The sequence below is a fragment of the Danio rerio genome, chromosome 6, assembly GCF_052040795.2.
Source record: "Danio rerio strain M-AB ecotype USA chromosome 6, GRCz13ab, whole genome shotgun sequence".
NCBI classification, from domain to species: Eukaryota; Metazoa; Chordata; class Actinopteri; order Cypriniformes; family Danionidae; genus Danio; species Danio rerio.
In genome coordinates this window covers 44,445,863-44,459,530 of record NC_141026.1, presented here as the reverse complement: position 1 = coordinate 44,459,530, position 13,668 = coordinate 44,445,863, and the positions used below count along the sequence as shown (strand labels likewise).

General features: G+C 33.6%; 2 protein-coding genes across 8 annotated transcripts in view; both read left to right on the top strand.

Annotated features, from left to right (window-relative positions):
• The window catches only part of fancd2 (FA complementation group D2), a 39,545-nt gene extending 34,882 nt beyond the window's left edge, over positions 1–4,663 (top strand). For 2 of the 5 annotated variants that reach the window (XM_087255305.1, XM_087255306.1), the window contains exons 43-44: positions 3,080–3,160; positions 4,194–4,659. In XM_087255305.1, coding sequence (XP_087111431.1) covers positions 3,080–3,160; positions 4,194–4,259 — 147 coding nt within the window. In that variant the 3' untranslated portion in view covers positions 4,260–4,659. 5 annotated transcript variants of the gene reach the window in all.
• Positions 4,664–5,738: 1,075 nt separating this feature from the next.
• tex264a (testis expressed 264, ER-phagy receptor a) overlaps positions 5,739–13,668 on the top strand; it is a 145,510-nt gene continuing 137,580 nt past the window's right edge. For 2 of the 3 annotated variants that reach the window (XR_015492631.1, XM_087255323.1), the window contains exon 1: positions 5,739–6,268. Coding sequence is in view for 2 of the 3 variants with exons in the window: in XM_087255323.1 (XP_087111449.1) it covers positions 6,011–6,268 (258 nt within the window). In the remaining variant the exon portion in view is untranslated. 3 annotated transcript variants of the gene reach the window in all.

The following is a 13,668-nucleotide window of genomic DNA, read 5'->3' as shown; positions in this document are numbered from 1 at the left end:
AAAGAAGCTAAGAGGCTAAATCACAACCATCAAATTGTTTTGAATGGCATGCGATGCATTCACCCAATATTGCTCATTCAATCACATGACTTGTACATCTACATTATTACCCAATATTCAGTGAATGCATGCGGTTTAAAACAGCGATGGGCAGGATTTAAGCTTCTTTTTTTCTCATTCTATCACGTGGCTTGAATATAAGACATGCATGATGCAGAACAAAGACTCTGATCAGAGCTTCCTTCATCCTCCAGTTGTTGTTTTTGTTGAATGTTGTCGGCTGTCTTACATCACCCTAGAGTTCCTAATCAAGGTCTGGAGGGAAAATGTAGTTCTTGGTGGACCAATGTCCTGACATTTTATCCTACACATCAGATTATTCTAACAACTTTGTATTTGAATGGTTCTGAGGTTGGGGTTAGGGATTAGGTAGATTAGAGCGATATTACAGCTTCATATCACACCAATCCACTTTCAAGAGTTCCCACTTAGATATGCTTGGCACTTATAGCAGGTTTGGCATGCTGTCCTGGGAGAGAACCCTGAGCTCGGGGATATTTGAGCCCAGGGCTCCCGAGATCAGGTAGGTCTCGATCGCTCCCCCTTTAGAAGGGGAGAAAAAGGAGGAGATGGGGTGGAAGGGGGGATTCTTCCAAAACGAAGATAGTGCAATAAGGAGAAAGTGATCCATTTATATTAAGCTAGGATCATTCTGATTGGATTATTACTGATTACGGATGAGTGGCCAGCGGTGCACAATCATGTCACGTGCTCCTCTCGAAATTAGTTTATGAAACTTCACTTAATATATTTACACTGGTAGCTAGGGTTGGGCCAATAGATGATGCCATCGCCGATGGCCGATAAACTTCACAATGCAGAGCCGGAATCGCGATTCATCCCCACATTTACATTAATATATATCTTATTATTTGTATGTTATTTTAACAAAATAAAACAACAGTCTTTTCAATGAGCTGTGTTAAATGTTACATATAGCTGCCGCTTGCACGGCTGACATCATCGTGAGGATTAAATGAAGGATTATACAGTACCTCTGGCACTTAAAATGTGTAGATTTTGTGGCAAACGCTGTTACCTGCAAAGCCCGTCCCACAGACTTTACAGTGAATGGCTTTAGTTACTTTCAAAGCGGACTTGAAGCCACTGGAAGTCTTTTATCCACTCTTGAAAAAGTGTAAATAAGGGATTAACATTCAGCACATGATCACTAATAAGATGTGCCATTATAAGTAACTGTTGGTGGTTTTTTAAAACAAAATCTGTCAGTGTTATTTTTATCCTCTCATCTTCACCGCTTTACATTTTCGCGGTTGTAGTTCCTGAAGGCAGAAGGCATTGACTGAGTGATTGACAGCTGATATTAACCAATCATTCCCGTTCAGTTCTAATGCTCCTAAATCCGCGCACGCGGTGAGGATATTGCCTTGAAAACAGTGAAAATTTTTGCACTAGCAAAAATGCATCCAAATATATTTGAAGGTCGCATGGATAAAATTTTGGCCGCAAACGTGACCAAAACGGCCGAGCCCTAGCATCTTTACATGTTATTATTTTCTCATAATAATGAATAAGAATGTTATCATCAATCACAATAAAAATTACAGTGAACTCCAAACGAACTCCCGTCTCCTCCACCAGCTGTGGGAAAAAAACATTATAATGACTCAGATCACTCTGACTATTCATGTAAAAAGTGATTGACAGGTGGTCGTTTGTGTGTAACTTTATTAATTTATGGTTTGTTATGGGTAAAGCAAAGACCATGGGGGTCAGGTAATGAAAACGGTAGGCTAAAATTAATTAATTAGTTATGAATTGATTGATATTTAACAACCACCACCCCCCCATATGACGATGATGTTATCGTCCATCGCGATGTTTCACATTAGACATTGTACGATGCCAAATTGGTCAACATCGCCCAATCATACTGGTAGCAAAATCTGATGAGGGTCATCAAAATGTGCTACCTACTTTTTGAATAGGAGGCAGGACAATCTAATAAGTTTGGACAAATCGACAGAACACCGGTCTGGTAGCTAGTTCCTGTAACTGAGTTCCTATAACTACCTAATGTTAAAGCCCTTTTATGTATTGTTCATATTATGCTATGCATATTATATTACGTTGGTAATTTTAGATAATACAACATTACACAGCTATTATTTGGGGCTTTCAAACTGGAGGTACCTGCTTTTTGCCATGTTCATACAGCATAAACTGGGAACGGCTATTGTAGATATAAGCAGTGTGTGAATTATACATTGACGATCAGGGGGGCCGACTGTTTGGGTTAGTTTGTGTAATACATGCTGCAGTCAGTTATGCATTTATTTTTGATTCCCTCTATTTTATTATTAAAATGTATTTAAGTTTTGAGGGATATTTAGTGTATTCTGACCTACAGTATTCTCTGATAAGCTATTTCAGATGTTACTGTTGGATAAACTACAAGCTATGCGTCTAATTTGATTTGATTTTCAGGCAAAATATAGAAACAACTGTTACAAAAAAAACAATATCTTGGGAACATGATGTCTATTGGTGCTCTAGATCTGCCACTTTTAGACTTTTTTTTAAATAGAGTGATGGTGCAATTAAGCATTAACAGTGGTTTCAACCATTATAGGGGTGGCCAAATGTATATTAATATTACCTATTATTAGAATTATTAACATTATTATTTATAAGTGTATCTGCATCTGCCTCGTAAAACATGTGCTGGATAAGTTGGTGGTTCATTCCGCTGTGGGGAACCCAAATTAATAAAGGGACTAAGCTGAAAAGAAAATGAATGAATGAATGAATGAATTAATTATTTAAAATACAGATCAGAGTGAAATATTTCTCGGTATTTAACAACTGACCCCCCTATACATCTTGTTATGACCTTCTTCAGGAGGGATCGAGTGTTAATCAGGGTTGTTAATCCCCCCTAAACTCCCCTGTAATTCGCACCCTGGATATAAGGACACCATTTGGAGCACTGGGTGCAGTTTAGTATTTCTGGATTATACAGAGATGTAAAACATTTTTGTTTGTTTTGTTTTTGCAGGGTGAAGAGATTCTCTCTCAGAGGTCACAGGCAGCTGATGAAGAGGAGGAAGAGTCCTCTCAGCTACAGAGCGAAGCAGAGGTAGGTTGACCTCCATTTTTCGACATAAATGCTCTTGTAATCTAATCAGCTGGAATTCTGAACATAAACTGTTTATTCCTACTGCACAGGATGCACAATAAGATGTGAACTTTGCTGATGGGAAATTAAATATTTTTGTTACAATGCCAAAAAATCATTCATTTCTTTGCTTTACATGCAAGTGTTGTAATCTAGGTCAATTGATTAGTGTTATTCGATCTAACATTTTATCATTTGCTGTTTTTTATTTTTATTTTTAAAGAAGGCTCTCAAGCTCAAGGGCTTTTTATTTCATTAATGTTGAGATTTTGGTAATGTTGTGAAATATTATTACAATTCAAAAGGGTTTTTTTCTACTTTATGTGTTTTGATGCGTGTGATAACAAAGCTAAACTTTCAGTATCCATTGACCGCAGAAAAACAATTGAACAACACTGGATAAAATTTCACTATGCTATTTTGGTTTTTAGTGCCAGTAACTCATTTTGTGTATTTTTTTTTTTTTGCTTTTTTGTTTGTTCAACACATTTACCATTATGAATTATTATACCGGCTGATAAAAAAGTCAGCAAACAAACAGCATTAGCTCATGGGTGAGTTTGAGCCCAGAGAGCTGTTGACTATTAGCCTAACATTCGATAAGTCATCAAGGATGTTTTAGGTGAAATAATTAAAAAAAAAATCACCAATATCTTGGATGGCTTGAGGGTAAATTAACATCAGTTTTTTTTTTATGAAATGCAAATATTACAGGCCATTTTAATTATGTTTGATTATTATAACACATTTCTTATATCACATCAACATATTCCTCTCCTGCCCAGCAGCAGTATTTTGTTATCATGCGTTGTCATCTAATTCACAAAAGCAAATCTGCAGCATGTCCCGTGACTGTCTATAATTGTCTTTAATGGGATGTCATGAATTTCACTTCACTTGTTTTGGGAGTTCAGTTTCCTCATTGGATCCTTTATGAGGGATTTGGTAATATGTTTTATTTCTTGATGCTTGATTTAATCTGTTTTTGATGCAGGAGAGTGACTCTGAAGAGAGAAATGATGGACAGGAAGAAGTGGAGGAATCAGATGAATCGGACTGAAATACACTACCGTTGATTTACTAGTTCAGGGGTGGACAGCCCTGTTGCTGGAGAGCCACCTTCCTGCAGATTTCAGTTGCAACCCATATCAAACACACCTGCCTGTAATTATCACGTGGTGTTCAGGTCCTAATTAATTGTTTCAGGTGTGTTTGTTATGGGGAGCAACTGAAATCTGCAGGAAGGTGGCTCTCCATGAACAGGGCTGTCCACCCCTGTACTAGTGCATCCAATTATATTTTCTTTTCCTTTCTAATTTTAAATGGAGAAAAAGGCTGATGTGTATTAACCATAATCAAGTGGTTTTCTTGAGAAACTATTTGTGTTTTCACATTTTATGATACTTGTTTGTTGCCGTTTGCTGTCATATTTTAATAAAAATGTAAATGTTAATAATAAATGAAGGCCAATTTCCTGTATGTTCTTGTGCAGCAGCATTTGTCTGTACTGTAAAGTTATACTAAGTGTCAATTATACTAAGTTACACACAGGTCTCTAATAGACAAAAATGATCATAAAATAATTTTCTGCACTTATTGACATAGATTCCACCATCAGTCCTGATTACAACCAAAATTAAATTCATTTTAAGGATTTTAACCCTTTAAATTTCATTTTTCAACAAGCATTGCCTCACAACAAGAAGGTCACTGGTTCGAGCCTCGGCTGGGTCAGTTGGCGTTTCTGTGTGGAGTTTGTATGTTCTCCCTGTGTTCGCGTGGGTTCCCTCCGGGTGCTCTGGTTTTCCCCACAGTCCAAAGACATGTGGTACAGGTGAATTTGGTAGGCTAAATTGTCCGTTGTGAATGAGTGAACATTTGCTGGATAAGTTTTCGGTTCATTAATTGGACCTCAGATTAATAAAGGAACTATTCATAAAGAAAATGACTGAATGAATGTATTTGCTTGCTTAAAAGGCACAGAGATAAATATTGGCCTTTTATTGTATTCAATAAACCTTTAAATTGCAGTTTTCAAAACTTATATGTAAACGATGTTGAATGCCAAATTTTTATTATTATTTTACATTTTTCTGAATAATTTACATGTAGTCCTGTCAATTTACATGTAGTGCTATACAAATAAAAAAATGTATTTGCTATTTGCTAAAAAGGTTAAAATTAAGAAAATTGTGAAAAAAGTAAATAAATTATACCTTTTTTTATTCTTTTGCATTTATTTTTATTAGTTAAGAGGTTTTACATTTTATGTATTGGTTTGCATGCTTAAAAGGCACAGAGATGAAATATTGGCCTTTTATGGGATTCAATGGGGCCTGAGTGTAACTTTTTGTGTACCTAGTGTAAAACAGATTAATGAATGCAAATAAGGGTGGACTAAGACGCCAAAACAACCGATAGTTTCAGCAGAACAAATCACTGAATCGGTTGTATAATAGACCCGTTCAAAAGAACCGATTCGCGCAAATGAATCGGACTTAACATAACTATTTGGTTGGCTCGTTCACGCAATCCCTCTGAGTCACAGTCACATGTTGCAACCAGGAAGCAATGCGCTCAATGTTTTGTGCAAAGGATAAACAAAAATTCAGCTGTGTCAATACATAACTAAACTTACCTAACAGTAAAGCCTCAACACTGTAAATGTAACATCTGCCGAGCGACACGCGAGCAAACAAGCCAATTCGCATGCTGAAGGACTGATTTTGTGTTTGTTTTCCCTGTAGCTGAGGATTATTTATACACGTTGACCGTTTCTGAGCGTGATTTTGTGAAGCCGGGCAAACAAAAATGTCGGACTTTATCATTTTACTGCTAATTCTGTTTTTGATCATCTGTCTGATCGTGACTCTGGTGGGCTTCGTTTTTTACACCGGTCTTTTCTCGGAAGTCGTGATTCGGACTGGATCTCCTCCGGTGAAAAACATCACGATTGCATACAAGTTCTGGAAGAGCTCGTACAAGGCCAGCGGAGCCGCTTTCACGGAGAGCTGCAGCATCGGACCGAAGCTCTCGTCTGTCGGGGTGTTTTACGATGACCCCAATCAGGTCAGTAGCTCGACCCTTTATGACCTCTGAAGTAGCTGGTTTTAAATTCTCACATTCATTCAATGACAACTTGTGACATGCTCCCTATATTGTTTAAGATATTTTGGTCTGATATCACATTGTTTGACTTCAGAACAACAATAGAGGTAAAGTTGGTTTTATATTGGAATATTCAGACATTGATTCTCCTTTATAATATAATTTCAGAAAATTATATATGCAAATTCTGAATAGGAAAATCATATTAGCAGCAAATGACTCGCTCTCTTTAAATGTACAAAATAAAATATAAACAATTATCATATCCAATAAATCACAATATTTTTCTATATATTATTACTCCGTATATCATATTCAATATATCATATTATTATTTAATATATCATATTATTATTCAATATATCATATTATTATTTAATATATCATATTATTATTTTATATATCATATTATTCAATATATCATATTTTTTTTTAAATATATCATATTATTATTCAATATGTCATATTATTATTTAATATATCATATTATTATTTTATATATCATATTATTCAATATATCATACTATTTTTTAAATATATCATATTATTATTCAATATGTCATATTATTATTTTTTATATATCATATTATTATTTTATATATCATATTAAATATATCATACTATTTTTTAAATATATCATATTATTATTCAATGTCATATTATTTAATATATCATATTATTATTTTATATTTCCTATTATTCAATATATCATTATTATTTTATATATCATATTATTATTTTATATATCATATTATTATTCAATATATCATATTATTATTTAATATGTCATTATTTTATATATCCTATTATTAAATATATCATTATTATTTAATATATCATATTATTATTTAATATATCATATTATTATTTAATATATCATATTATTATTCAATATGTCATATTATTATTTTATATATCATATTATTATTTTATATATCCTATTATTCAATATATCATTATTATTTTATATATCATATTATTATTCAATATATCATATTATTATTTAATATATCATATTATTTTATATATCTTATTATTCAATATATCATTATTATTTTATATATCATATTATTATTTAATATATCATATTATTATTTAATATATCATATTATTATTCAATATGTCATATTATTATTTTATATATCATATTATTATTTTATATATCCTATTATTCAATATATCATTATTATTTTATATATCATATTATTATTCAATATATCATATTATTATTTAATATATCATATTATTCAATATATCATATTATTGTTTAATATATCATATTATTATTCAATATATCGTATTATTATTCGACATGTCATATTATTATTCAATATAGCAAAATATTATTCAATATGCCATATTATTATTCAATTTATCACGTGAACTGAATGTTTGTTTACGGGTTTACAAGTAGAGGAAGATGCATTTTTATATGTTATGCATCAAATATGCACTCCAAACATTTTCTTCATTGACACACATTGAGCTATTCCTCCACCATTTTGCAATGTTTCCAAATTGCATTGTTAGTCATTTTTCATACCAAATTTTAAAATAGTTTCTTGTATATTATTTTCTTAGAAGCTGCTTCTGACCATGACGTGTCCACACTAAATGTTTATAAGAGACATGTTTAAGGGATTATATACAACATCCTTCATTTATTCTCTCAGGTAAATCCAGATCTCCACTTAAGTATCACACTTAGGAGAGTTAAATGCTTAATGCAATGCTAAAGTTATATAAACCTTGAAGCATCAGAATCTGTATCAAACGATCACCAACACAAGGAATCGGTACTCTGTATTGGCTCCAAACATCCTGATCGAAGCATCCCTATTTATTATTTAAGAATATTTATAGTTGTTTGTTTATTCGCTAAAAAGTAAACATAATTTAATCCAGAACTTAACTGGTCATGAGAATCAAGCCTCAGCCATGCTATTCTAATGATATTATAAACCTATGATTCACTTTAGTAATTATCTGTGTTTTCAAGACTGACTCACAAATGCAATGTAAACCTTTCCTAATATTACGTCTTATATGTTTCATTATATCCTAGTATTCAGTGTTTCATAATAACACATTAGCTGTGGATGTTTCTGAAAGTGAACATGGACCTCAAAGAGCAGCAATTCTCAAAGATAAAGAGACTTTAGATGCAAAACATTTTCATATTCTGTGTGGAGAATGGATTGCATTTAATCAGCTCATCAGAAAGCGAAACAAACACACCATGCAAAATATGTCCGATGTCTCGGCAGATAATAGATTTAAATTTACAGCAAAACTGGTCATGCTGGAAGACTGTTGTTTGGTTGAATGGGTGTTATTAAAATAACTGCACTGATCTAAAGCTGTGCAGGCATTGTGCATCAGTTTTGTGAGGTTTGGCGTGGGAAATGAAAGTTGAGTAACGAATCTGTTATTTTGTGCAGCATAAAAACCATTGCCAAATGGATTCACTGGCATGCAGGAATGACTGGAACGTCTCACTGGTCTTGTGTATTTAGCCATGCCAGTTTGTTGATTTTTTTTTTTTTTTGTTCCAGTGTATCTTGTGAAGTGGAACAGGTGTGGTTATTATTTAGTTGTTGTTGAGATATTAGCAATCACCATTTCGTTGGGAGTGCAACGGCTGGTATTTAAATGAATGGCTAATATTTAATTGTTTCTGTCATGCTGTGTCATGTTTGTTGTAGACAGACAAATTTCTTGTCACTGGAATCGTGTTGCGTTATGTGTTATTGGAACACAGTTTTGCAGGTTTGTCTCCTTCCAAACCAAACCGCACAATAAAATCCCATTGATTTTGTTAAAAGAAAGGATCAAAATGCCATGCAGGGCTGGATTTATTGATTTGGCCCTTAGCAATTCTAGACAGATTTAATTTTATTTTATTTAATTTCATTTCATTTTATTTTATTTTATTTTTTCGACTTAGTTCCTTAATTTATCTGGGGTCGCCACAACAGAATGGATTGCCAACTTGTCCAGCATATGTTTTACGCAGCGGATGCCCTTCCAGCTTCAACCCAACACTGGGAAACACCCATACACTCTTACATTCACACACATACACTACGGCCAATTTAGCTTATTCAATTCAGCTATAGCGCATGTCTTTGGGTTGTGGAGGAACCCGAGCACCCGGAGAAAAACCCACAAGAACACGGGGAGAACAATCAAACTGAACCAGCCGGGACTCAAACCAGCTGAGGTGATCGTGCTACCCACTGTGCCTCTGTGACTTTATTTTTATTTTATTTTATTAGTAAAGTTAAAGCATTATGGATGTTATAAATACTTAAAGATTTTATTTGTTAGACCCTTAACATACCAGTGTGATTGAAAACTTATTTAGATAAATTATTGAAAGATCTTTATAGATCTTTATTGGGAGCTCTTTTTCTCCTCAATGCTTGCTTACCTTGCTTATTGGTCAAGTCCACCCCTGCTGTCATGAAAATGTTTTTCTTATGGGAATAAAATGAAGATGTGCTATTTTAGGTGCTGTTTTGAATTGGAGTGATAGTTCATAAATTCTGTTCTGTCACCTCAACTTGTAGCATTAAACAATAGCAAACATCACAGCGAAATTAACGTGGATGTTGATTTTGAGAATGAATCTATACCAGGGGTTTTCAAAGTCTAAGACAGTGGGCCTCCCTTTTGACACAACTTATCCATTGGCGCCCCCCTCCTCCCAAACACGCACACACACACACACATATATATATATATATATATATATATATATATATATATATATATATATATATAGAGTATATATAAAGACACAGACAGATGTCAGACTGTTAACTCACTTTTATCATCATTTGCATGAAAGTGCAATTATTTATAGAGTAATAACAAGTATTTTAATATAACGTTTTTAAAACTAGGATGATGGTTCAATATGAATAGAACAGATCCAAGAACTGTTCATCCCAGTCAAAACAGTCGAAGTTTAGCGGGTCTCATGCTGTCATTAGCCAAAATATCTTGACAAACCACACATAAAGGTCGTGGTTCATCAGCTGGTCCTGTCCACGTAAATCCTAAACTCCAATACTGATCATCATATCGTCGTCTTTTGGGTTTAAGCCCTGAACTTGAAGGCTTTGAATCGGGGGGTCCCAGAAACCGATCCATTGTATTAGCAGGCATATACCTGTATTGGCAGGCCAAACAGAAGCGAATTCACAGCTATGGCCTTCTGGGTAAAAAAAGGTTTTCTTATTTTTGACGTATTATTTTTTTTTAGTTTTGTTTAATTAAAATGTTTAAATATAATAAAAAATACATATAATAATTAAACTTAATAATTATATTTTTATTATATAATATTTTTCCCGCGCCTCCCCTGACATGCTCTGGCGCCCCCCAGGGGAGGCGCGCCTCACACTTTGAAAACCCCTGATCTATACTGATTAAAGCTGATGTTTTCAGTTCAGAATATTAGCATTCACCATCACAATTACAACTGAAGTAAATGTTTTTAATAGCTATTAAAAAGTAGGAAAGAGCACAGCAACACCTTGTTCTGTTTATATAAATAGGTCAGTTGTTTTTCTTTTGTTAATTTATTTGATTTGTGTAGACCTAAATAGAGCGTTTTTCATAACGTCATCAGTGGCCATATTGGAGAGCAGAATGTAGAGATTTCAAATGAAACGTGCATATTTTGGTAAGCAATGCTGATGATGAAAAATATTAATTATTGTCATGTTGCAGGCTTTATTCATGAAACTGAAAAGGACAGTAGTCTATGCCAGAAGACATCAAATCAAGCAGGAGAGATGTGTTTGTGGTTGGTCAGACTGAAACAAGATTCTTCTGAATCTTGACAAGATTGTTGTCAATCTTGACAACATTCATGCTTGTTCATATATTTTTCAGTCGAGTAGATGAAATCCTAATATCCAAATACTGATCATATTCTTTTTTTTTACCACCTTCAGTGCAGTTTCCTAAAATATTACACCCATTTTTGCTTACTAAGTAATTCTCTATGATTTATAAGCTTCCACACATTTGGTTTAGACCGCATAAGTAGGCAGAAAAAAAACATTTTCCAGAAAAGACTCATTGGAAATATGTGCTTCAGTCTACATTTTTGTGAAACCACCAAAACGTATTTAAGCCTATGTTTGACTGCAGTTTCAAGGTAAAATGAATGCCACGTGGCAATATGACACCAGCAGTTTGTTATTTCTTTTTACATTAATGATAGTTACAGAGATAGTTACATTGTAGACGAATAAAGGATTATTTTCATGCAGGTCTTTGCACGGTAACAAATATCACAAAACACCTTAACAGTGCCTATCATTTGTAATTAAATACATTTAATTCACCTGTCTACGTAAATGTGGTGTATGGCCATGTAAATGGGTAACTGACGAAATCTTTACGTAAGTGCTAACCTTCTATACATTTTCTACAAAACCATTTGATATGAACCCCCTGAAAATAATCTAAATCTATCATATAATTTAATGAATCTTAAAGTGGATAAACCCAAACTAGTTTCCCCAAAAGACTATTAGCTGAGATTTTGAGAGATTTATCGAGTTTTCAGTTGAGTTCCTAAGGCCATGTCCACATGCAGGGCTTGAAATTGTGACCATTTTGGTCGCATATGCGCCCGAAATTTTATCTATGCGACCTTAAAATATATTTGGGAGCATTTCTGCAAGTGCTTAAAATTGTTGTGTGCGACCAGTTTTCACAGCAAAATGTTCACCACATGCGCGGATTCGGGAGACATTCACGCAGAATGCTCTTTGTCTACACTTGGAACGCGAAACGCAGCGCTCGGGAATGGTTTAAAACAGTTGTCATGTCAACTTCCTGCAGTAAACAAATCCAAGTTCGTAACGCTTGCCCCGCCTTCGCGCTCTTCTTCTTGACCACTGCTCTAGTACTGAACGCGAATGATTGGTTAATATCAGCTGTCAATCACTCAGTCAGCGCCTTCTGGCTTCGGATGACAGAGAGCTACTACCGCGAAAAATTGTAAAACGCTGAAGATGAGAATGAAGATAACACTGACAGATTTTGTTTTAGAAACCATGGCATCTAAAGTTACAAATAATGACACATCTAACTAGTGATTATGTGCTGAATGTTAATCCACCATCTACACTTTTCCAAGAGTAGAAGATTTCCATTGGCTTCAAGTCCGCTATGAAATGTCCACATGTATACAGGTATTTGTAAACAACAACATTTTTCTGAATTTTCTAGAAAACACCCTGACAAGTCTAATATGTGGGTTTCAGTGACCTGATACTGTGTATTTGTGTAGAAAAAGCTGCAATTTAGATAATACCCATACAGCAGAGTCTAAGGTTGTGACTGAACTTGGTTGTAGCTTTGTGTTTTTCTTCATTGATTCTGCTTTTTAACAGCAGGAGTTTATTATTCTCTGTTCAATCAGCACTTTAACTCTGCTCCAGTGTTATTTTAACTCTTTGTAAGAGTGGGACCAGTGGGAGAAGTTTATTTAGTAAATTTTTCTGTGTATTAAATTGTGTATCAAAAAGTCTGCTTTAAAGTAAATATATCAGTTAAATGGTTGTTTAGATGTCATATGAAAAAAAACATTGAACAAGACCAATAACCTTGATTTATTAAATTATTAACACATTATCCCCTAATTCCCCATGATTTATTTACTTACAAGGTATTTACCCATCGGCAACTATAGTTGCTGCCTGAACATTTGACAAAGTATACAAAAACTATAGATCTCTTTAGAGATTTGTTTTATTTGGATGAATCTAGAGACCTTCATGATTTTGTTGATATACAATTTTGAACAAAAAAATAGTTTCAGTATCATTTTTGCCTCCATTTTGCATCCTGAAATTAGGGGTAGGAAGTTGAAGACCTCATGTGACAGGAAGTAAATCAATTTCTTTTTTTATTATTCTTGTTATCTTTTATTTGGTTATTTGCTTGCAAGTCATTGAAAATTTAAACATGGATAACATGTAGAAAATTACTCATAAAAGGAAAATGACAATTAGGAACAACTATAGTTATTATTGGGCTTAAATGGGTTAATACTTCTAAATATGTGTATAATGTGATATGAACATGTATACTGTGAAATGAAAAGCAGCACTAATAAGCATTAATAACACTATTTTAAATGTAGCTGTCATTATTAAACAGTATAAGGTTTGTGTCTTTGTATATACATTTACAGAATTGTTATAATTGATTCTAAACCATTATAAACAGAGTTATAATTCATTATACCTGTAAGCATGAGCTTCATAGAAAGTGTTACCAAATTTTATTTCTTTAGCATTAATATTATATTTAATTAATATTACTTTACATCA